This window comes from Eptesicus fuscus, chromosome 14 (genome assembly GCF_027574615.1).
Source record: "Eptesicus fuscus isolate TK198812 chromosome 14, DD_ASM_mEF_20220401, whole genome shotgun sequence".
NCBI lineage: Eukaryota > Metazoa > Chordata > Mammalia > Chiroptera > Vespertilionidae > Eptesicus > Eptesicus fuscus.
In genome coordinates this window covers 76,433,032-76,456,052 of record NC_072486.1, presented here as the reverse complement: position 1 = coordinate 76,456,052, position 23,021 = coordinate 76,433,032, and the positions used below count along the sequence as shown (strand labels likewise).

Genomic DNA, 23,021 nt, shown 5'->3' with positions numbered 1-23,021 from the left:
GTTTATATGGGTCTTTTTCTTTTTTCCAAAATAAGTCTAGGCAGAAGAGCTGCCTCCTATATGCCCCACACTGGGGATTGAGCCTGCAACCAGGGCTTGTGTCCTGACCAGGTGCAGTTTTAATATGCTGATGCATCAAAATGAGAGTATAGGGGAGTTTGGGGTTATTCTTTGGTCTCTTTTACTGTTATCTTAGCTCTGTCTGGCTTTGATGGGGTTTTGTTATTTGTTACCAGACATTATCTGTCCTTGGGTTTAGCTGACACAAATGGCATTAACTGGGCCTTTGTTCTTTATTTTCCAGACCAGGGTGATTTAAGTTACCTATCCTCTGGTTAGGGAGGGGAGGTATAAACCATTTGCTTTCACCAAGTGTCCTTGGTTGGGGAAGATAAGGCCTTGTGATTCACGAGCTGGCTGCAAGCTGCTCAAACTGGCCTTGTGTGATTTTCTTGTCTCAGTTTCCCTATTCCACTGCCCAGGAATTTTCCTAGCTTCTTACTATCCTGCCACACAATTGTCTACTAGATGTTTATACTTGAATACATCATCATTACTTCTAGTTCAATTTGCTTTTAACGGACATTTACCCTTTTGTTATTTTAATTTGTACCACTGCCCTGGAAACTCCCTTCTGTGTTGGAGAAATCCCTAACTGCGAGTCTGTTGGTTGAGACTGAAATGCCAAATATTTGCTTAGCCAATCCTGTGCACCACCGAGAAGCTATTGATTAAAAAAAAAGTGGGCACACCCTGGGTAACTGCAGGTGGCTCCTGGGGCAAAAGCCATTGTGGTTCTAGTGGTGGTGCCAGGCGTCCAGTGTTAGTGGTTCAGTGATTCAAGATGTGTGATGATGGTGACAGCAGTCCCAGAGCCCTCCATCATGGCTGTGGTCTGTCGTCACTGTCATTTTGACCATGCTTGTCCAAGCCTCAATGTCCAGAAGGCCTTTGAGCTACCCAATATCCTCTAATACATTTCTTTCCTGCTTAAATCAGCCACAGATGTTTTCTCGTTAGCACTAATATTCCTTTTTCAAACAGTGCTTTTTCATCTTCTTCAGACATCGTTTTCTACCTTGCGATCTTGAAACCATTTTTGATGCTTATCTTGTCAGTATACTTTAAATTAAAAAAAAATTTTTCACTTACAGTTGACATACAATATATAGTTTCAGGTATACTACATAGTGATTAGACTTTTATATGATTTACAATGTGATCACCCTGTAAATCCAATCTCTTGTCAGTCAGTTTTAAAATACTCCAATGAGAGATGTCTGTGCTTGTGTTAACTTCAATCTGCACACTCCAGGGTGAGTAATTAGCATCTGAAAGACGAATCAGGAATCTTCACCATTAGTTGGATGCAGAAGTGCTTCCAATATCACTATGTAAATCTTCATTAGAGGAATGTTAATTAGCACAAAGGATTAGAAATAATGTTTCATTGTGGAAATAACAGGTATTCGAGATACATGGCTAGAGTATTGTACAGGCACTTCCGTCCTTGCATAAATGTGGTATAAGACTTTGCTGACTCTAGCAGACTGATACCCTTCAGAATGGCCCCTTGTGTCTAGACTGCTGTTTAGTACTTCGTCACAAAATATTGTTTGTGTAGTTTTTGTGTGCCTACTTATTAAATATTTATTTATGTAGTAGTATTAAGTCTGAGACTTGTTTTCACTGTAAGACACTACAAGTAGCGAGGGAGGAGATGTGTAGGTGTCATAAATCTTCTGTTGTTGAAGGCTACTAGTATTTACTAAAAGAACCTGATAATTGTGAAGGCCAAGTGTTGCTCATTTTTATCCACTATATTTCATGCATTTTCTTTTAACTTCCATGGTCAGTACTCTAGTTGAGGTCCTAGCGCCTGAATTACTTCAGTTACCTACTAGTATTTGCTTGATGTCAGCCTCACCCCAGACTAATAGTGCGTCACACTGGTCCCCTCACTGAACTTAGAGCACCACTCTGTGACACTTCTTCGATCGAAATCAATGACTTTTATAGGCTACAACCTTTTTTATCGTATGGCACACATAAACTAATCATTAAATTTCTGCAACACACTGAAAAAAAAATTTTGCAGATCTGACAAAAAATAGTTATAATTTTGATCGACTTACAAAAAAATGGTAATTACCTACCTTTTTGTTCCAGAGGACTTTAAAAAAAATCAGGTGCCTGTACTTGTATATAAAAATTTCTGGTACCAAGAATTAATCAGACACAATTTTATTGTGTTAAGTATGCAACATGACCAATAAGATCCAACACTGTTATATGACTTACATGTTTATTGTTCAAGACAGGGCATTCATATCTGATGGCTGTTGTTGTGTTGGCTATTGTCATTTTTTTAATTTGACACTCTAAGGCAGTGGTCGGCAAACTCCTTAGTCAACAGAGCCAAATATCAACAGTACAACGATTGAAATTTCTTTTGAGAGCCCAATTTTTTAAACTTAAACTTCTAACGCCACTTCTTCAAAATAGACTCACCCAGGCCGTGGTATTTTGTGGAAGAGTCACACTCAAGGGGCCAAAGAACCACATGTGGCTCGCGAGCCGCAGTTTGCCGACCACTGCTAAGGGAAAAAGAGGTCAGTGCCCCTGAATGTTTTAAAAATTGTTGCACACAGATTGAAAATCGCTAGGCTAAAGAATGAAGCCTAAGCTCAGTCTGGCACCTGAGGCCCTCCAGAGCATGATCTAAATCCCCTTTGCTTGGCAACATTTATTTTGAAATTTATTAGAAATATCAGGGTCTATTCCTGACATCTGGCACATCCACAGCCAAACACCTGGAAATAAAACAATCACCTGGGAACCATTTCAGTGACAGGAGATTTCAAATGCAGTTATTGATGGCAATGTAAAGATTCTAATAGCAGGAACATTTATTCTTCAATACTTGCTTCTATGCAGGCAAGGCCTGTATCCTCCAGACCAGAATTTCACCCAGTGGACTAAGAACACCTGTTGAAATGTGCATGGAGGGAACAGAACAGACAAGATTGAAGAAAGAAACAGGATTATTAAGGCTACTTGCTAAAATAAACACTAGTTACTAAGTGTTGTATCCCTACTATGTGACTGATGGAAAACTATCTGGATATAAAGCCAGTGGAAAGTAGTTGGAATAATGAAGGTATCTCTTACACAAATTTAGACTGCTGGAGCACTACTCTTGTAGAGTTGAAGAGATCAAGTAGTTAAATCTTCCTTTAAAAAATGTAGTAAAGCTAATGATGGTTTACAAACTTCAATTCTTTTACTGCAACAAGAGGGAGATAGAAATTTGATAGTATTGAGAGACATGGTGAGAAAGTAGGATGAGTTGATATAAGAAATTTAAACAGGTAGGGGCAAGCAGAGGGGAAAAATATATAGCTCCAAGTCACTTAGCATTGATCTACCAATTTTCTACCAATTGAGACTTTTCTGAAGCACAAATTAGGATAATAAGTAATTAATATAAAAACAAAACCAGCCCTAGCCGGTTTGGTTCAGTGGATAGAGCGTTGGCCTGCGGACTGAAGGGTCACTGGTTCGATTCCGATCAAGGGCACATGCCCAGGTTATGGGTTGGATCCTCAGTAGGGGGCGTGCAGGAGGCAGCCAATCAATGCTTCTCTCTCATCATTGATGTTTCTATCTTAGGGCCATACATGATATTGTTCAGGACATTCATCCTATGAAGCCCAACTCTTATACTTTGTTGAACAAGATACCTGGGCATAGCAAATGGTTTTCAATACTAGACTTGAAGGATGCTCTTTCCTGCATCACAAGAGATGAACAAGCTCAACTGTTATTTGCCATTGAATGGCAGAACCCAGAAACTAAAGCCATGCTTCAATACTTGGACTGTGAATTTCCCAGCCATATTTGGGAAAATATTAGCAAAAGATTTATGGGATATTCAACTGAAATTGGTAATTCTTTAACAGTATGTAGACAACTTGCTAATAGCTAACAATATTTAGGAAGACTGTTTGCTCAATACCACCCATTTCTGAATCATTTGGCAGAGAAAAAGGATATAAAGTGTTGCCTCATAAGGCCCAGTTTTAAAACAGGAGGTGACATACCTGGGATTCCAACTAAAACAGGGCATTAGGAACTTTGTGGTTGATTGAAATAAGCCATCACTACAATAAAAAACCTGGAGAACTGGAGGCAGCTTCGTAGATTCTGAGAGATTACAGGGTTTTGCCGAATTTGGATTCCAAACTTTGGCCTTATAGCAAAACCACTGCATAAGTCTTCTAAGGTTTGGACTCTGAACTTCTTGAATGGACAAGGGACTATCAGGCATTTAACACTATGAAGTAAAATAGTTTAGGTTCCCGTACTAGGATTGCCCAATTTACAGAAACCTTTCAAAATATACACTTATTAAAAGCAAGGAATTGGACTTGGGTTTCTAACTTAGATCCTGGGAAATACTCTTCAACCCACAGCCTATCCCTTAAAGAAAGTAGATCACAGGTCAAAAGAATGACCACCATGATGCTGGGCAATAGCAGCTATCTGTGACATCCTAACAGGAAACAGAGAAATTCACTTTGGGGCAACCTACTATCATATTTGTACCACACTAGGTCCTAACCCTGATAGAACAGAAAGGAGGGTCATTGCAGGGTGCATGGCAAAATATCAGGCCATTTTATTAGACAACCCAAATGTTACCTTACAAACTACTACTACTTTAAACTAGGCCACTCTACTCTCAGTCTCGGAGGGAAATTCATACCTCCAACACGATTGCTTAGAAATCATTGACAAAATTTATTCCAGCAGACTGCATCTATTGAACCAGCTGCTGACAGAACCTGACTGGAAATTGTATACAGATGGGAGCAGCTTCATGGAGAATGGTCAACAACGAGCGGGTACTTGGTAGTCACCACAGACATGGTAATAGGAGTCCACGTCCTTGCTGTAGGCACCTCAGCACAAAAGGCTGAACTGATAGCCCTCACAAGAGCCTTAGAATTATCCCAGGGAAAAATATTAACATCTAAACTGACCCTAAATATGCTTTCATGGCGTCCGTGCTCATGGAGCAACATGAAAAGAAAGAGGGATCTTAACCTTGGGGAATAAATAAGTGCATCAAACATGCAAAAGAAATTGTAAAATTGCTAGAGGCGGTTAATCTACCAAATCAGATTGCCATAATGCACTGCCCAGGACACCAGAAGGACCATTCCCAAACAAGCCAGGGAAACCAAACTGCTGATAAAGCAGCAAGACAAGTCATCTGAGGGCCGCCACTTCTTGGGATTCTAATTCTCCACTGGAACGTGTCAGAATTTAAACCTCATTGCACAGAATGACGTAAGAAATGGCCCATGAATGGGGAATCTCTAACAATGACCCTAATTCTATATGGGAGTTCAACACTTAGGGTATGATCTTTCTCCTTGAAGCTCTAGGATATCTCATCCTCAGACACCTACATGAAGAGACCCATTGTGGAAGGGATGCTTTAATGGACCTCATTAGACCACATTTGAAGAGCCCTCATTTACAAAGGATTATTCAGAAGATTATACAAGCCTGTCAGATATGTGCCCAAAACAACCTGCCAAAAGCAATCCTAAAACAGAATGTGCTCCAACAGGAAAGGGAGAACAATATAAAGGGATATGCCTGTGTGAGGACTAGCAATTTGACTTTACACAGATGCCTAAAACCATAGGAAACTTTAAATTTCTGTTAGTTTTTGTAGATACCTTTTCTGGATGGGTAGAAGCATACCTGTCCCAATAGCACTGAGAAGGCAACTGGAATAACAAGGCCATTCAAAGAAGTAATCCCTAGCCCCACTGGGTATGGTCAGCAGTGGAGCATTGACCCAGGAACCAAGAGGTCACTGGTTTAATTCCTGGGTGATGGGCTCAATCCTCAGTGTGGGGCATGCGGGAGGCAGCTGATCAATGATTCTCTCTTACCAATGATGTCTCTCTCTCCCTTCCTCTCTGAAATCAATAAAAATATATTTAGAAGAAAAAAAAAGAATCCCTAGGTTTGGTCTTTCTTTCAACATTCAAAGTGACAATGGACCATTGTTCACTTCAAAAATCGCCCAGAAGAAAGAATAGGAGAGGCACTACATACTCAGTAAAAACTACATGCATCTTGGAGACCCCAATCTACGGGGAAGACTGAGAAAATGAACCAATAATAAAGATGACCCTGGTGAAAATATGCCAGGTAACACATTTGAAATGGGACCAGGATCTCTATTGCCTTGTTCTGGATTAGGGTAGTGCTCTGCAGTGGGCTTAAATTAAGCCCTTTTGAAAGTTTATGGGAGATCCTTCCAAGTTTCTGTTTTAGGAACATCTCCTTTAGATTTAAAACATGAATAAAAAATGTAAAAACCATATGTACAACACTTAGGGCAAACACTAACACGTTGGCTCACTGCAGGTCTATCTACCTGTCTGACGAGCCCTTACACCCATTCCAGCCGGGAGGCCGAGTTTTAATAAAGACCTGGAAGATTCAAGGTCCTGAGCAGCAGTGGGCCAAGCAATGGGCCGGTCTCTATGACGTCCTGCTGACAACACACTCTTCAATCAAGCCTTGGATCCACCACACACAGATAAAGTGGGCACCAGCCGAGGAGGACTCGATCTTGCTGCTGCTGTTGATACTGCAGAGCTGGACCTGCACTCCTGAAAGAGGTTTAAAATTCCTCTTTCAGAAAGGGACAGTGCCTCCCAAACCAAGCGACAAGGTTACTTTTTATTTTATTCTGCATTTCCCAGACAGAGGTTTCCTTGGAAAATTTATCCTGCTATTGGATGTGCCACCCAAAGCCCTGCTCTGGATTAGATCATGGGGATCCTTTAGTTTATCCAGTTTCTGATTTTACTACTATTTCCCCTGCACTAGTAGGCACATCCCTCACTAAACACTTGTTTGCACAATAGGTCTCACTCTGGAAGCCCATTAACAACACTGGCTCTCAAAATGTGAAGCAGTCTACCAGCTTTACTTGTTCAATAGTTCCATCCTCTAGTCACCATGTATACTATACCATCTTCTGAAGACAGGATCCTCCTCCCTCACATAAAGGCTTCCCTCCGTTCTTGATCCACCTCTCCTTTTAGTAGATAGTAAGCATCTCTGGTTCTGGGGAGAGGTAAGACTGTGCCCTTTGACAGCTGAAGAAACTACAGAAGATGAGACCGCCATTCATTTACCCTGAGATAACAAGGGTCCAGAGTTTTGAAGGGGGCAGTTGTGACCACAGTCAGGCAGGCAGAGCACCGGGGAGTCTTCCTCCGCTGGCCAAGATGGCGCAGGGGGAGGTTTATACTGAGTATGCCAAAACCTAGAAATATGAATGGATAGGGCACTGGATGAGCTGAAAGCTAGGAAGATGACTAGATAGGGTCTCAAGCCTGCCAAAAGCTAACAAGGTAAGAGGATGGGGGGGGGGGGAGGCCCTCCCCTCCTTATCCCTGTAAGAACAGGGGGCTTGAGCAGGAAGAGAAGATGGTCTCTGAGACAGGAGTTCACCATTCTCCCAGGTCCTGCGGTGTGGCTCCTGAATAAAATCTCTTTCCTTTTGCACCAGCACCTGCCTCAAAAGTTTGGCTTTCCTTACAGCAGGCAGCCAAACCCCCACTCTTTTGTTCAGCTGTACTCCTAAGGAGGTTATATGTAAGCTAAAACCTTAATAACAAACTAGCCTTGCAAATCCAGTATAAAACAAAGGCATTCTAGGCGGAGGGACTTGCTAGTGCAAAGGTGGGCAAAGGCTTGTCCCTCCCCACCCCGGGGTTTCAACATAGAAGCTGTAGGAGTGAGTGAGGATCGCTGAGGGAGAGTTAGGGAGTAACAACATCATTTACATTTGGCACTTCCATGAGGGATACCCATATTTAAGTAAAATGAATCTAGATTGGCTATGAAGAATCATCCAAAAGGTCATGTGAACAGATTTCATTGATAGGTACCACAAGTTGTTGCAATACAAGAATATGCTGTTATGCAATTTTAAAGTTTTTTTTTTTGTTATCTCATGTTAATGCTATTTTTTTTTAAAGTTACATGGTCAGCTCTGAAGAGCACAGTATTTATTCCTTATAGCACCTAGTCCAGTATAATAGTGTAGTAATTAATCTTCAATTAAAGAATCAAGCAAGACTAAAGAGATAGCTTGTGGCATCCTAGCACTTATTCTGTAGCTCCTCATTCCAATTGGCACCATTCTCCACGCCAACAGGGTCCCTCCTATTTTGATAATTCTTCTGATAACACAGCTGCAGATCATCACCTTTCTTCTTTATAAAAATGTTATCTTATTACTTTAAAATCCCCAGGTCCCCACTGTTTTCACAGCAACCTATGCTCTGGTACTGTAATCTGTGCTAGTGCTGCAATGGTGTTAGAAAACATTAAGCTCCGATGACCGTCTGTTTCTGGTCTGTTTCCTAAGTATCTTTTTCTTGCTGGCAGTGTCCAGGGATTTGGCCTGCTTAGGGGTCTTCTTCCCAGCAATCACCCATCTACCTTATTTCCGGTGAATGTCTCATTCATCCATGCCTGGCTTTGGGAAATATGTTATCTTTTGGATTCTTAGTGAAAAAGGCCTGTGGCAATTTAGAAACTATGATTGTTACTTGCTGAGTTCCAAAATTATCTCTGATGTAAATAACTTTCAAGGGAAGTGGAGTATGATATGGTTGACAAACAGTGACTAGATGAACATAGCGAGAAAATTCTAAGTCATTCAAGTTTTAAATTGCCTCCCCATTTTGAAACCACTTAATGAGGTGGGTCAAAACCCACAAAACATTCAGTTTACAAGTAATGGACAATGTATATTAGAAAATTAAAAAATTGTAATAAATGTGCATTGTTCACAAATTGTGAAAAAATACAACAAACACTTTCAGGTATGCCACCTCCCACCACTTGGCAACTATGATATAAACCAACTGATCTTAAAGAATCCAACCAAAGGATCATGTGTTTCTGAAACACCAAATTATTTTGGAGAATCTAATTGTGAATGCATCAGGCGGACCCTTACTTCTTTATATCCAAATGAAATCATTCTCAAGAGTATCCATATTAATACAGTATTAGAAGGCTCTATTGACTTGTCTTGACATTACATACCAAGCCACATGACTATTTATATTTTAACACTTATACGTTGAATTGGCTTTGATAGAGTATGTGTTCGTTTAATAAAAAAATAATCCTTACTAAACTAATTTGAACAAGCTGAATTTACAATAACAAATTATATTTATAAATTCAAAGAAACTTATAATAAGTGAAAGTATAGGTTTTATAAAGAGATTTTTCTGTAAACTACTACTTAAAATACATCATGCCCACTTCAGAGCATAAGCAGAATCAACATCTGTAAAAAAATTGGAAGAATTTATAGTACCAACATTTAGCTGTAATACAAATGCTGACTCCAAGGTAGTACCTACACAAGGATCTCAAAAGCACTGTTTTCATTTACTTTCAAAGCACTTTCATTGGTATATTTTTTTTTCTTTGCCCTTAACCTTTTGCACTCGGATGTCGAGTGTGACTCGACACGGTTAGCATTAGAATAAAGGAATCGAGAAAAAAGCAAGCGAGCGCAAAGGGTTAAGATAGTATTTAGTCAAATCAAAGAAAACAATATGGTAAAAGAAGTATTACTAAAACACTTTTTTTTTTCTTTCTTTTAGGGGAGCTACAAGACTTGACCTGCAGTGCCTAACTGGAAAGAAAAAGGCAATCTTAATTATTAAAGAACCTATTAAAAGCAATTGAAAATAAAGGAAAAATTTCAAGTTACTTCTTGCATATTTGAGCAACCAATATTTATTGTATTTAGTTAACTGACCTTTTTAGGTTAATTACAATCTTATTACTTTCATTGTTTCAGAATGTGAAATTTAATTTGAAATATCAGGTACACACATTCAACCATTTGTATCTTAAAAGATACACTTTGTACTTCTAAATAAAGTTTGACATTCAAAATTAACTATGGCAATTCACAATAAGCACAAAAACATCAATTTTACCAGAGTCAAGAAGTGCAGTTTATGAAATTTAGGATCAACTATTGAAAATACAAGTTTTCTTTAAACACACACACACACACACACACACACACACACACACACACACACACACATTAACCATGAAATCTGAAACTGATATTTCAGTGCAAAAACCTCAGTATGAGGTAATTTTAATGTAAAAACCACTTGAAAAAAAAATCCACACAGTGGCACCCTTAAAAAATGATAATTTACATGACAATTTCTGGCTGATAAGACAACATAGACTAAATATTCTTAGCTATTTAAACTAAATCTTGTCTTGTTTGGACATATATTTCTCCTTAACCATTTGCTTCTGATTCAGAAACACAGAAAGATTTATCAATGTGGAAAGGGAAAATTTCCACAGCCAATGAATGATTTATATTTTCAAAGGAAAATTTTAGTTAGCATTTATATAGAAATAAGAATACCAAAAGCTCAAAACTATTTTATGAGACTACCAGCAGAGGTTACTTTTAATTTTTTTTCTATATAATTTCAGACTTATAGTGCAGTATACCTCCTTAGTGGAAAGGTGAGGACCCTTTACAAAAAGTTAGTCTAGATAAAACATAAGCTCTCTTACAAGTGCAAACCCTTTCACAAAGGTATTTTAGGTCAATATTGAGTATTATATTGTTCCTTACTTTAATAGAATAACTTGTAAATGAATTCTAAATTAAAAAAAACAAAAGTGAACTTGCACAGTTAAATATATTTAACACCAAGGCTCAAATCAACAAGAAAGTTATGAAAACTCTACTTTGGCAATGGTTTTTGTACTGTGCTAATCAAATTACAATACATATTTAGGGGGAAATCTCTCCCCCAGTATCTGATGTTGCCAAATGAGCAAGAACAAGGACAAAAATTACTATCAATTCCAAAAAGTTCAAGAAATATTGGATCATCAGATAAAACTGAAAAAAAAAAAGAAAGGCTTTTTGCAACAGATAGCAATTTAGTTAGAAAAAAGAATAAGCGCATCACAAAACAACTACATCAACCTATTTCTGTGATACACTTAACTGGTTAACCATCAAAGTGCAATCTACAATTTTCTACATATCTCAAAGTTTCATATTGTAATAGTTTAAAGTCAACATTGAAAATATGAAAAAAATACATAGCAAATTATGCTTCATTTTTCACAATACTAAGAAAAAGGTATCTTTCTATGATTCATATCTGAGTGCTAAATGCTAATGTAACAGTGGTTTCTGCTATGACAAGAGTCACACTCTACATGAAACTTTAAGATTTCTATATAAGAATAAATTTTAAAATCCAAAAGTAGAAAAAAATAGCAAACTCTGTTAACCTTTGCATTTCTCCTTTGCAAACCAGGTTTTAAGTACTGAGTTCATGCTAGTATTTCCCATTAGTGTAAGCAATTAGTTTAGGAGTCTGGGATGAAAGGTTTTCTGCTTATATATTAACTTAAAAGCAATATGGGATCTTCTAGTTCATAGAAAGGAATGGAGCTGGCTTGACTTTCTCCAGAATCTGAGTCGTAGGGAGCATCAGGGAGCTCTGTAAAACCATATGCCAGTTGTTCATCTTCTATATCTGATCGAACATAGCAGGAAGTGTTAGAATAGTCCTCATCTTCTATACTGTTGAAATCTTGAGGAATATATAACATCCCAGGGTAGTTCCTACTTACCAAGTCACTTGTAGTTTTTAGGGATATTTTTCTAAATGCCATCAGATGCATATGTGAAAATTTTGAATACTTGAAACGTTTAAAGCCCAGGGACTCTATAGCAATCTTCCAGCTTTTCATCATCATAGCATGACGATTCTGATGGGAGGAATCAGGTGTGATGATAAGCAATAAACCATTTAACATTAACAGTTCATGCGCTTTCTTGCAGCAAATCCATCTCTGGTAAGGTGATGGAAAATAAGAAAGAAGGAGAGAGAAAACAACCACATGGAAAAGTTCTCCAGGAAGAGAATCAATAGGGTTTTTCAGCTGCTTCAAAAAGGCATCTATAGCATCCTGTGCAAGCTGGAGTGGTTGCTGAAGCTGCAAGTTCAGGAAGTCACATTTATATACACTCTGCAGAAGGGGAAAAACAAGGCACATTAGAATTCCACAATTACTTCCACCTTATTACATAGAATTTATAACAAACTATTTCAAAGCATTTCTATATAATTCAAACTTTAGTTATGCACCTTTCCCTTCTAAATTATTCCATTTGCACAGTTATTCAGTCAAAACTTTTAGTCAAAATAATCACAGAGTAATTCATCCTAGATAATTTCTAGTTGCCATTTAAAAACATGTAATTTGAAATCAGAAATATTTTTAAGATACTTATCTTTAAAAAATAAGGGCTTATTTGAAATTTAATTGAGGTAAGATTTAACAGAAATGTTTTCTTTTTATGTTAAGTACTTTTTTACTTTTCAATTACAGTTGACATACATTATTATTAGTTTCATGTATACAACGCAGTGATTAGACATTACATAATTTATTAAATGATCACCCCAATAAATCTAATACTCATCTAACACCATACTTATTAAAATATACTGACTACATTCCCTATGCTGTACTTACTGCACTCAGCACAATAGCCTCTAGGTCCATCCATGTTGTTGCAGATGGCAAGATTTTATATGTTTTTATGGTGGAGTCATATTCCATTGTATACAGGGTGGAGCAAAAGTAGCTTTACAGTTGTTCGTATAAGAATAATACAAGAATTAATAAATAATAATATATGAATAAACTGTTTCATGTACTCACATCTGTAAATCTACTTTTGCTTCACCTTGTATATATACACAACTTCTTCTTTATCCATTCATCCATTGATGAACACTTAGGTTGCTTCCACATATTGGCTATTGCAAATAATTCTGCAATAAACATATGGATGTCTCTATCTTTTCGATTTAGTGTTTTCCTTTTCTTTGGAAAAATACCCAGAACTAGAATTGCTGAGCCCTTCTTTGTCTCTTATTATATAGCCTTTGCTTTAAAGTCTATTTTGTCTGGTATAAGTATTGCTGTCCCAGCTTTCAATTGTTTCCATTTGCATGAAATATCTTTTTCATCTCTTTATTTTCAATCTTTGATCAATCTTTTGATCTGGAGTGTCTTGTAGACAGTGTATATAAGGGTCTTGTTTTCTTATCTATTCAGCTTCCATATGCTTTTTGATTGGAGCATTTAATCCATTTCATTTAAAGTAATTGTTGATAGATATGTACTTATTGCCATTTTATTATTTAATACTAGTAATTCCCTATATAATATTATATTATTAAGATTCTCTGTCTTTAACCTCTGCCATTTTAATTATGATGTGCCTTGGTGTGGGCCTCTTTGAGTTCATCTTGCTTGGGATTCTCTGTGCTTCCTGGACTTGTATGTCTATTTCCTTCACCAGGTTAGAGAAGTTTGCTGCCATCACGTACGTTTTCAATTCCTTGCTCTCTCTCTTCACCTTCTGGCACTGCCATGATATAAATGTTGATATGCTTGAAGTTGTCCCAGAAGATCATTATACTATCTTCATTTGTTTGGATTTTTCTTATTTTTTGCTGTTCTGATTGGGTGTTTTCTGCTTTGTTACCTTCCAAATATATGATTTGATTCTCTGCTTTATGTACTCCACTGTTACTAGTAATTCCCTATATAATACATTCTGCATTTCAGTTAAGGTATTCTTCATTTCTGACTGGTTCTTTTTTATAATTCCTATCTCTTTGTAGAAGTCCTCACTGAGATCACAGAACATCCTTATAACCCGTGTTTTGAACTTTGCATCTGGTAGACTGTCTGTCTCCATTTTGTTTAGTTGTTTTATTGGAGTTCTGTCCTGTTCTTTCATTTGGGATATATCTCTGTTTCCTCATTTTGGCAGTCTCCCTGTGTTTGTTTCTACATAATCTCCTGCGCTTGGTAGAATGGCCTTATTTAATATGTATCCTGTAGGTCCCAGTGGCAAAACGTCCCCCATCACTTGAGCTGGACATTGCCAGTATTTAAGTCCCCTACTATGAGTTTTGGCCTGTTTCTCCCTTTAGTTCTGTTAGTAGTTGTGCACCAGATTGGGTGCATATATATTAAGAAGAGTTGTCTTCTTGATGTATTGTCCCGTTTAACAGTATAAAAGTAAATATTTGTCTCTTTTTACTCTTATCATCTTGAAATCTATTTTGTCAAATATAAGTACAATGACACACACTTTTCTCTGGATACCATTTCTTGGATTATCATCTTCCACCCCTCATTCTGAGTCTATGTTTGTCTTTGTAGCTGAAATGGGTACCCTGAAGGTTGACAAGTAGAGTTCTTTCTTGTTTTCCAGTACATGGTGCTACAGTGCAAATTTTGTTTTCTCTTACCTGTAGTACTGCAACTTGTGGGACTCTGTGGGGCGATGTTGCTTCAGTGTGGAAAATGGCCTGTATTCTCCAAGGAGTTGGGCATCCCTTCTATAAGTGGTTGCCTGAGTTTCTGGGCAACACCTCTGTGGTGGTGTGTGGCCAATGATGGGAATCCAGGTCTGAGTTCCCGGCTCTGTTTTCCTGCTACCAGAAGCAGTCAGCTGCCTTGTACTCTTTGAGGTGTCCCTTCTGCCTTTACCAGGTCCCACCGCAATGGGTGGGGTGGGTTAGGTAGGGGAGGTGGGCTGGTTCATTTGGAAATGAACATCTGCAGCTTTCTTTCTACTGGGTTTAGCTCAAATGAGTATAGGCCACTCCATTTAAAATGTTGCCTCTGCTTCTTCACAACTTTCTTCTTCTGCTGCTGCCTCCACTGGAAACGGCAGGCTACAGGAGGGTGGGTGCCGGGGGGAGGCAGACTTGTGCATCTGCGGCTTTTTCTTTTTCTTTGCTAATGGTGGCTGCTTGACAGCAGTGCTACCCTTTGCACCATTTTCCCACTGTCTCTATCCCTGGGCTCAGCATCAATGTGCACCAGCCTCATGTCCACAGAGAGGAGGCTGCAACCCTACTGCACTGCTATACCACCTGCTGGGGCTGCCGCAATTTGCTGGACTGCTTCTGCAGCTCCCTTCTGTCCTCCCTGCCACCTTGCCTCTCCTGCTCACTTTTACAGCCCACCTTCAGATGACTCAGTGTGTGGTCACTCAGACATTTCATATTGATCAGGGATTCCTTTCAAGAATTACAGTTGTCTAGCCTGCTGTGTCTTTAAGAGAGGAGACTGAGAGGTTTTCTCATGCTGCCATGATGCTGACATCACTCTCAATTTTCCCTTCTTTTTTTTTCATCTTAATATATTTTTTTATCAGTTTCAGAGAGAAGGCAGGAGAGATAGAAACATCAATGATGAGAATCATTGATTGGCTGCCTCCTGCATGCCCACTCTGGGATGGAGCCCACAACCCGGGAATGTGTCCAGTCTGGGAATTGAACCACGACAGTGGTTCATAGGCTGACTCTCAACCACTGAGCCACGGCTGGCTGGGCTCAGTTTTCCCTTCTTTTTCTGCATTTCCTATTTCATTTAATTTAGATAAGATTTCTGCTCTGATTTTTATTATTTTCTTTCTTGTACTTCGGATTTAGTGTGTTTTTCTAGTTGAAAAAATGATCTCATTGCATTGAGATTTTCCATATCCTATCTAATAAAGAGGGAATATGCAAATGACCATCAAGCCGTAACAAGATGGCTGAGCCCCAGCAGAGGTGTGGATCCCATAACACAAGACAGCTGTGCCCACAGCGGAGGCTGAGTTCCCGTAATAAGCAATCAGCAGGGACCTGAGGCTGCGCCCTCCCCCCCGCCCCCCCGCCTGGTGGGGCTTGACAGGTGACCTCAAGCCCCGCCCCCCACCCCGGCGCCAGGCTTGGGGACCTCAGGCCACATCCCCCGCCTGGCAGGGCTTGATGGGGGACCTCAGGCCATGTCCCCCGCCCAGCAGAGCTTGATGGGGGACCTCAGGCTGCGCCCCTCACCCTGCAGGGCTTGACAGGAACCTCAGGCCGCATTCCATGTCCCGGCAACCGGGCCAGGGGACCTGATGCCACGTCCCACACCCTGGCACCAGGCTGTGGGACTTGAGGCCACACCCCCCCGCCCAGTGTGGCTTGATGGGGGACCTCAGGCCATGCCCCCCGCCCCAGTGCCAGGCTGGGGGACCTGAGGCCGCACCCCCCACCCGGCCTGGGGCACCTCAGGCCACATACCCCACCCTGGCGCTGGGCCAGGGGACCTGAGGCTGTGCCCCCTGCCTGGAGGGGCTTGATGGGGGACCCTAGGCTGCGCCCCATGCCTGGTGGGGCTTGATGGGGGTGGGGCCGGCCAGGTCTGGATCTAGCCCAATGGGGTTGGGGCCAGCCAGGTCTGGGTCTCACGAGATTTTGAGGCACATGTGGGTAGGTGGGGACTTGACTCTGGTTCCTGTGGTGTGCACCAGACTTTGACAGGGGGATGATTTTCATATACATTTTACTGATTTTCTTTCATCTCTGACACTTCTATTATAAAAGGCAAATAGCAATATTAAAGTATTTCCTCTAATTAATTCCCTTTTAATGTGCACGAATTTCATGCACTGAAGTCACTACTTTTCTAATAAAGGTGTTTAGTACTGAAAAGTTTCCACTAAGTACTATTTTAATGATTTCCTCGGGATGTTAGTATCTTATGCTTCTGTTTATCTTCATTCCAAAATGTAGTCCAATTATCCTGGTGAGTTCTTCTTTGACTGATGTTCCAATTGTTTTATCAATTATTGAGAGAAGGGTATTAAAATCTCAAACTATAATTTTATAAATATCTATTTTTCCTTACTATTTTTGGTTTGTGTATTTTGAAGCTGTTATCAGGTGCCTAAATGTTTAGGATTGGTTTGTAATCTGGATGAATTAACCCTTTTATCATTTTGAAATGACCATCATCATTGCTATTAATATTCTTTGTTCTGAAATCCACTTTTTCTGCTTATAATATAGCCATACCAGCTTTCTTTTACCCATTCTCCTGCTTTCAATCTATTTGTGTGTTTATAATTGAAGTGCATTTCTTATAGGCAGCATACATTTGGGTGATGAATGCTTTTTTATTCAATCTGATAATCTCTGCCTTTTGAGGCATTTATGCCGTAGCTTTAAGGTGATTATGGATACACTTAGGTTTAAGTATATAACCTTGCTATTTATTTTCTATTTGTGCCATCTGTTCATTGTTTCCTTTCTTTCCTTTTTTTGCCATCTCTGGAATTAGCTGAATTTTTTATGATTTCAATTTATCTCCTTTGCTGGCTCATTAGCTTTAGGATTTATAGTGTACACCTTTAATGTACTATAGTATACCTTCAAATAATATTTCATGTATAAGAACCTTAAAATAGTATATTTCCATTTCCCTTTCTCATTCTTTGTGCTACTGTTGTCATATATTTTATTTTTACATGCAGTATAAACCTCACTCTGTATTATTTTTGTATAAATGGTTATATTAGTTTGCTATAGCTGCCATAACAAAAACTGGGTGGCTTAAAAATAACAGAAATGTATTATGTCATAGTTCTAACAGTTAGAAGTCAGTAATCAAGCTGACTGCTGGGTTGGTCCTTCTAAGGATTGTGAGGAAGAATCTGTTCCATGCCCTACTCCTAGCTTCTGTTTGTTTGCTGGCAATCTTTGGTGTTCTTTAACTTGTAGATGCATCATCCCACTGCCTTCATCTTCACAACATATTCTTCCTATGTGTGTATTTCTATGTCAAAATTTCTTTTTATAAGGACACACAGTCATATTGAATTAGGGCCTACCCTAATGACCTAATTTTAACTTAATTACCTCTGAAAAGACCCTATCGTCTAAATAAAGTCACACACCAGGGGTTACAACTCTTTCACATCTTTTTGGAGGACAGAATTTAACCCATAACAATGGCCAGTTACCTTTTAAAGACCTCATATAATAAAAAAATTATATCTTTTTACCACCTATGAAGTTATTCCTTCCTGTACTCTTCATTTTTGTGTGTAAATCTGTATCTCCACCTGGCTGAAGCACTTCTTTAATATTTCTTGTAATGCAAGCTTGCTGACGGTCTTCAATTATTTCGTCTTTTGCGTGTTTGAAAAAATAATCTTTATTTTGTCTTCATTTTGAACAATATTTTCTCTGGATTTGGGATTCTAGGTGACAGATTTTTATCTTGTAGTCCTCTAACATGTCTTTTTCCAGAGTGGCTATTTCCAGCCTGTGGGAGTGCCAAGCACTATAACCTCTAGTCCTTTCAGGTGGTGCTTCCTCCAGTCTCATGTAGTTTTCTGCACACATATTGATCAGTACTCAGCTGTGTGCTGAAGGAGGACTCTGCAGACCTTGGAGTGTTCCCTCTGTGCAGCCCTCATTTCTTTGGTACTCTGCCCTGGGAAGCCTAGTTGTTTTGGTCTGCTAGGACTCTCAGCTCCTTCTCCACAACTCGGGGGATCAGCTGGATTGTGATCATCTCTTTGTGCCGTGTCCTGAAAATGATCTGGAGGCTATATACTGCTGCCGTTTTAGGGCTCATATAATTTGTTTCAGTCCCTTGGGGATGACTGTCCTTTATTATCTAACATTGTCTAATGTCTTATAAATTATTTTGAATATTTTGTTCACGTTTTTATTGCCTAAGGCAGGGGGAAAAAGGATCACTGGTCCCTGTTACTTCATCTTGGCTGGAAGAGTAAGTCTCTTCCTTTTAATTACAGGGTTCTGAAACTGTGGAAGTCTGATTCTACTACTAAACTTATGTATAGCAGTTGTTTTGCCTTCCCCAATGATTTTACAGTTGAAAGTTTATAGCCCCATCTGTAAACAAATAAAATATTTTAAGAATAATATTTAAGCCTGAGGTTCAGATCAAATGGTTGTCATGTCTCAGCAGTCCCTGAACGACATCTCTAATACTAGTATGTGCCTTGAGGAAGGAAGGCGAGAGTCACCGGCTCTTTAAAACTATGGATCCTTATAGCACCTGCAGTGAAAAGCTAAGAAGAGCCGTTTTAATATAAAGCAAACATTTGTCTATCTTTATGAAGAAGAGATAACACTAATGGTTTTAGAACTTCCTTGTTCCTCAATGTTACTCATATAGATCTAATCATCAAAATTAAAGACCCATACAAAAGTTAAATCTTCAATTACAAACATTTCAATAATGATAGAAAACATTTCTTTAGCACTCACTATGTAACAGGTATTTTGCTAGGTACTTTAAATATTTTTCCTCAAGTAACCATTATAACAAACTTGTAAAGTATAATCCATTACTAACCCCATTATACAGATGAGAAGACTGAAGCTCAGAGATTCAAACCCAGGTTGAATGTAAGATTGGATTCTTTTATTCAAAAAACAAAATGGGAGACATCTGTAATACTGTCAACAGTTAAAAAAAAAATAAAAAAAGGTACTTAATGTACCAGGCATGTTTCTAGGTGCTGAGAACATATTAGTGAGAAGGAAAAAAAAAAAATCCCTAAGCCAAAAAATTTGTATTCTAACACGTATTCTCTTTATAAAAATAAAAAGCTAATTTGTCATTTTTGTGTGCGCCTGGTGTTGTATCAAAAGTAAAATGGAAAACATTATAAATTTATGTCACTAAAAAAATTCTCCTGTTAAAAGTAGAGGACACATTCTATGTAAAGGTAAGCAGTTTCATTTACTAAGTACATATAGTGGGGTTAAATAAAGTTTTGGCTAACTCCAAAGCCCTTGCTATTTCTACTATTCCATAATGGCTCCACATCACAATACATTTCAGAAAGAGATGCATTAAAAAATAAATCAATCAAAAGCCCAAACACTACAGCTATCTGAAAATCTGTCCAATTTACTAAAGATTCTTGATTGCAAAAATAAATGATAAACAGGGAATAAAAACTGAGAAAATAAATACAAATATGGTATAGGTCAAGTTAATATTGGTTAACTAAATGCTAAAAAATTTTAATTGAATATATATTTATTTTTGAATGGAAAAACTATCATCAACATGTACACACTAAATATATTTGATATTTCAAAAATGTAAAGGCAATGCTTTTCCTTTGTAAATATGCATGTAAAATATTCAAGTCTCAAAACAAAACAAAACATATCTATACATACCTCTACGGCAGGTACAATGTCTATGCCAACAGTTAGAAATTCTTCAAACTTCATAAATGGGTTAAAGCAGCTGCCAACATCAAGTAATCTGATCTTCCCTGAGGTTTGTAGCAACCTGAAAACAGATTATTTTGTCTTATAACAAGCAAAATAAAAATAAATTATAAGAAAAATTCAAACATCTGAAAATTGAAAAGTTCATACAGATTTTTAGCTTCCTTTTTGGTCTTGAGATTCCTTTAACACATTTAAAAATTACTGAGGACCTTAAAGAGTTTTTGTTTATGTGGATTATACCTATCAATATCATATTTGAGAATAAAAATATATTTGAAATTAAAGCCAAATAATTTTAAAAAATTATTTATATTATTGTATATGACAGTGGTCAGCAAACACATTAGTCAACAGAGCCAAATATCAACAGTACAACGATTGAAATTTCTTTTGAGAGCCAAATTTTTTAAACTTAAACTATATAGGTAGGTACATTGTTATTAACTTAATTAGGGTACTCCTAAGCTGGCCTTTGCTAAAAACTTAAGGGGCCAAAGAGCCGCATGTGGCTCGCGAGTCGCAGTTTGCTGACCACTGGTATATGATATTGTAATAAAAAATCTAGGTTAAAAAGACAGTAAAAAGTGAGGCATTAGTTTACATTTATTCAAGTCTCTTTAATGTTTGGCTTAATAGTAGACTGATGAATTCTCATATTTGCTTTTGTATTCAAGCTGTTCCAACATCACATGCCATGTAGTCTCTAGAAAAACCTACACTCTACACTCATAAAACTGAGAGTAAAAAAGGCATTTGACGTTTTAGTATTACTGTGAAAATAAATTTTCCTCCATAGACACCCTAGAAGGTTCCTTCGATTCCCAGATTACACTTTGAAAACTACCACTGTAGATGAAAGAATCCAATCACAAATCATTTCTCAGCAGTAAATATAACAATGTCTTTGTACTTTAATTTGTTTCAATGACTTAAAAGGATCAAAGAGAAAAGCATAAACAGAATAGTATTAAGTTATAAAAATATTTTTGTTTTATTTTTATTTAAGAGCTCTCTTCATGTCCAAACACAGTAGGAAAAAATGAAGGCAAATAAAACCAGAAATTGCCATATTTTAAAGTTAGCCAAATGCATCAAATATGGATAGCAGCAAGAATGAAGGAAAACAGTGGATTTTGTTGGCCTAAAGCAGGCGCCCTCAAACTACGGCCCGCGGGCCACATGCGGGTGTTTTTGCTGTTTTGTTTTTTTACTTCAAAATAAGATATGTGCAGTGTGCATAGGAATTTGTTCATAGTTTTTTTTTTGTTTGTTTTTTTAAAATATATTTTATTGATTTTTTACAGAGAGGAAGGAAGAGAGATAGAGAGTTAGAAACATCGATGAGAGAGAACCATCGATCAGCCGCCTCCTGCACACCCCCTACTTGGGATGTGCCCGCAACCAAGGTACATGCCCTTGACCGGAATCGAACCTGGGACCCTTCAGTCCGGAGGCCGACGCTATATCCACTGAGCCAAACTGGTCAGGGCTGTTCATAGTTTTTTTAAACTACAGTCCGGCCCTCCAACGGTCTGAGGGACAGTGAACTGGCCCCCTGTTTAAAAAGTTCGAGGACCCCTGGCCTAAAGCCTATAATCCTAATATTCAGACCATATAGCAATAGTAAAAATCAACTTCAGACATATGCCATTTCACTGACTTAAAAATAATTTTCTTTTAAAAAAAGATTATAAGTGAATGTTGGAAAAATAAAGAAAACAAAATGTAGAAAAATAATGAGGTAAAAACACAATCCTGGCTCCTTAAATTCTACCGAGCAGAGAGAACCTGTCCAGCTTCTCTTCTTTATACATTAGTAGAGGCCCGGTGCACAAATTTGTGCACCAGTGGGGTCCCTTGGCCTGGCCTGGGGGATCAGGCCGAAACCAACTCTCCGACATCCTTTGAGGGGTCCCAGATTGCAAGAGGGCGCAGGCCAGGCTGAGCGACCCCACCGATGCATGATCAGGGCTGGGGAGAAACGCGGGAGGTTGGCCAGCCGGGGAGGGACCGTGGGAGGGTTCCAGGGCGTGTCCAGCCTGTCTCGCGCAGTCCCAATCGCCGGACCCCAGCAGCAAGCTAACCTTCTGGTCAGAGCATCTGGCCCCTGGTGGTCAGTGCACATCATAGCGACTAATTGACCGGTCAACTGTCTGCCCCCTGGTGGTCAGTACATGTCATAGTGAGTGGTTGAGTGGCCTTAGCATATCATTAGCATACTAGAGGCCCGGTGCACGAAATTCGTGCACTGGGGAGGGTGTCCCTCAGCCCAGCTTGCACCCTCTCTAATATGGGACCCCTCGGGGGATGTCCAACTGCAGGTTTCGGGCCTAATCCTACAGTTGGACATCCCTCTCACAATCTGGGACTGCTGGCTCCTAACCGCTCACCTACCTGCCTGATTGCCCCCCAACTGCTTCCTTGCTGGCCTGATTGCCCCCAAATACCCTCCGCTGCTGGCCTGATCACCCCCAAGTCTTTTATTAGTATAGATATGACCCTGCACAGAAAATTTTACTAACCCTGCTTTACAATAAGGGCTTGACGATTGAATCATTAGGACCAGACACCAAGATTTCCTTTCTTTGAATAGTGGAGGGAATATTTATCTTGTCTTTAAGTTGCCCGGAAATTAAAATGAGATAATGACTTAGAAAAGTATAAAAGCACCATATAAAGACAACTGTCTTTTTAATGAAGTGGCAAAATGAAAAACACTTTTTATTCTCCCCTTCCTTCCTTTACAGCTTCTATTTA

At 38.8% G+C, this 23,021-nt stretch overlaps 1 protein-coding gene across 2 annotated transcripts in view; it reads right to left on the bottom strand.

Annotated features, from left to right (window-relative positions):
* Positions 1-2,228: 2,228 nt before the first annotated feature.
* BMT2 (base methyltransferase of 25S rRNA 2 homolog) overlaps positions 2,229-23,021 on the bottom strand; it is a 115,727-nt gene continuing 94,934 nt past the window's right edge. The window contains exons 4-6 of one of the 2 annotated variants that reach the window (XM_054726454.1): positions 20,208-20,322; positions 11,764-12,162; positions 2,229-2,988 (exon numbers count right to left, since the gene is read on the bottom strand). In XM_054726454.1, the coding sequence (XP_054582429.1) occupies positions 2,917-2,988; positions 11,764-12,162; positions 20,208-20,322 (586 nt within the window). In that variant the 3' untranslated portion in view covers positions 2,229-2,916. Of the gene's footprint in view, positions 2,989-11,512; positions 12,163-20,207; positions 20,323-23,021 lie in introns of those variants that run through there. The other variant, XM_008152398.3, reaches the window with a different exon arrangement.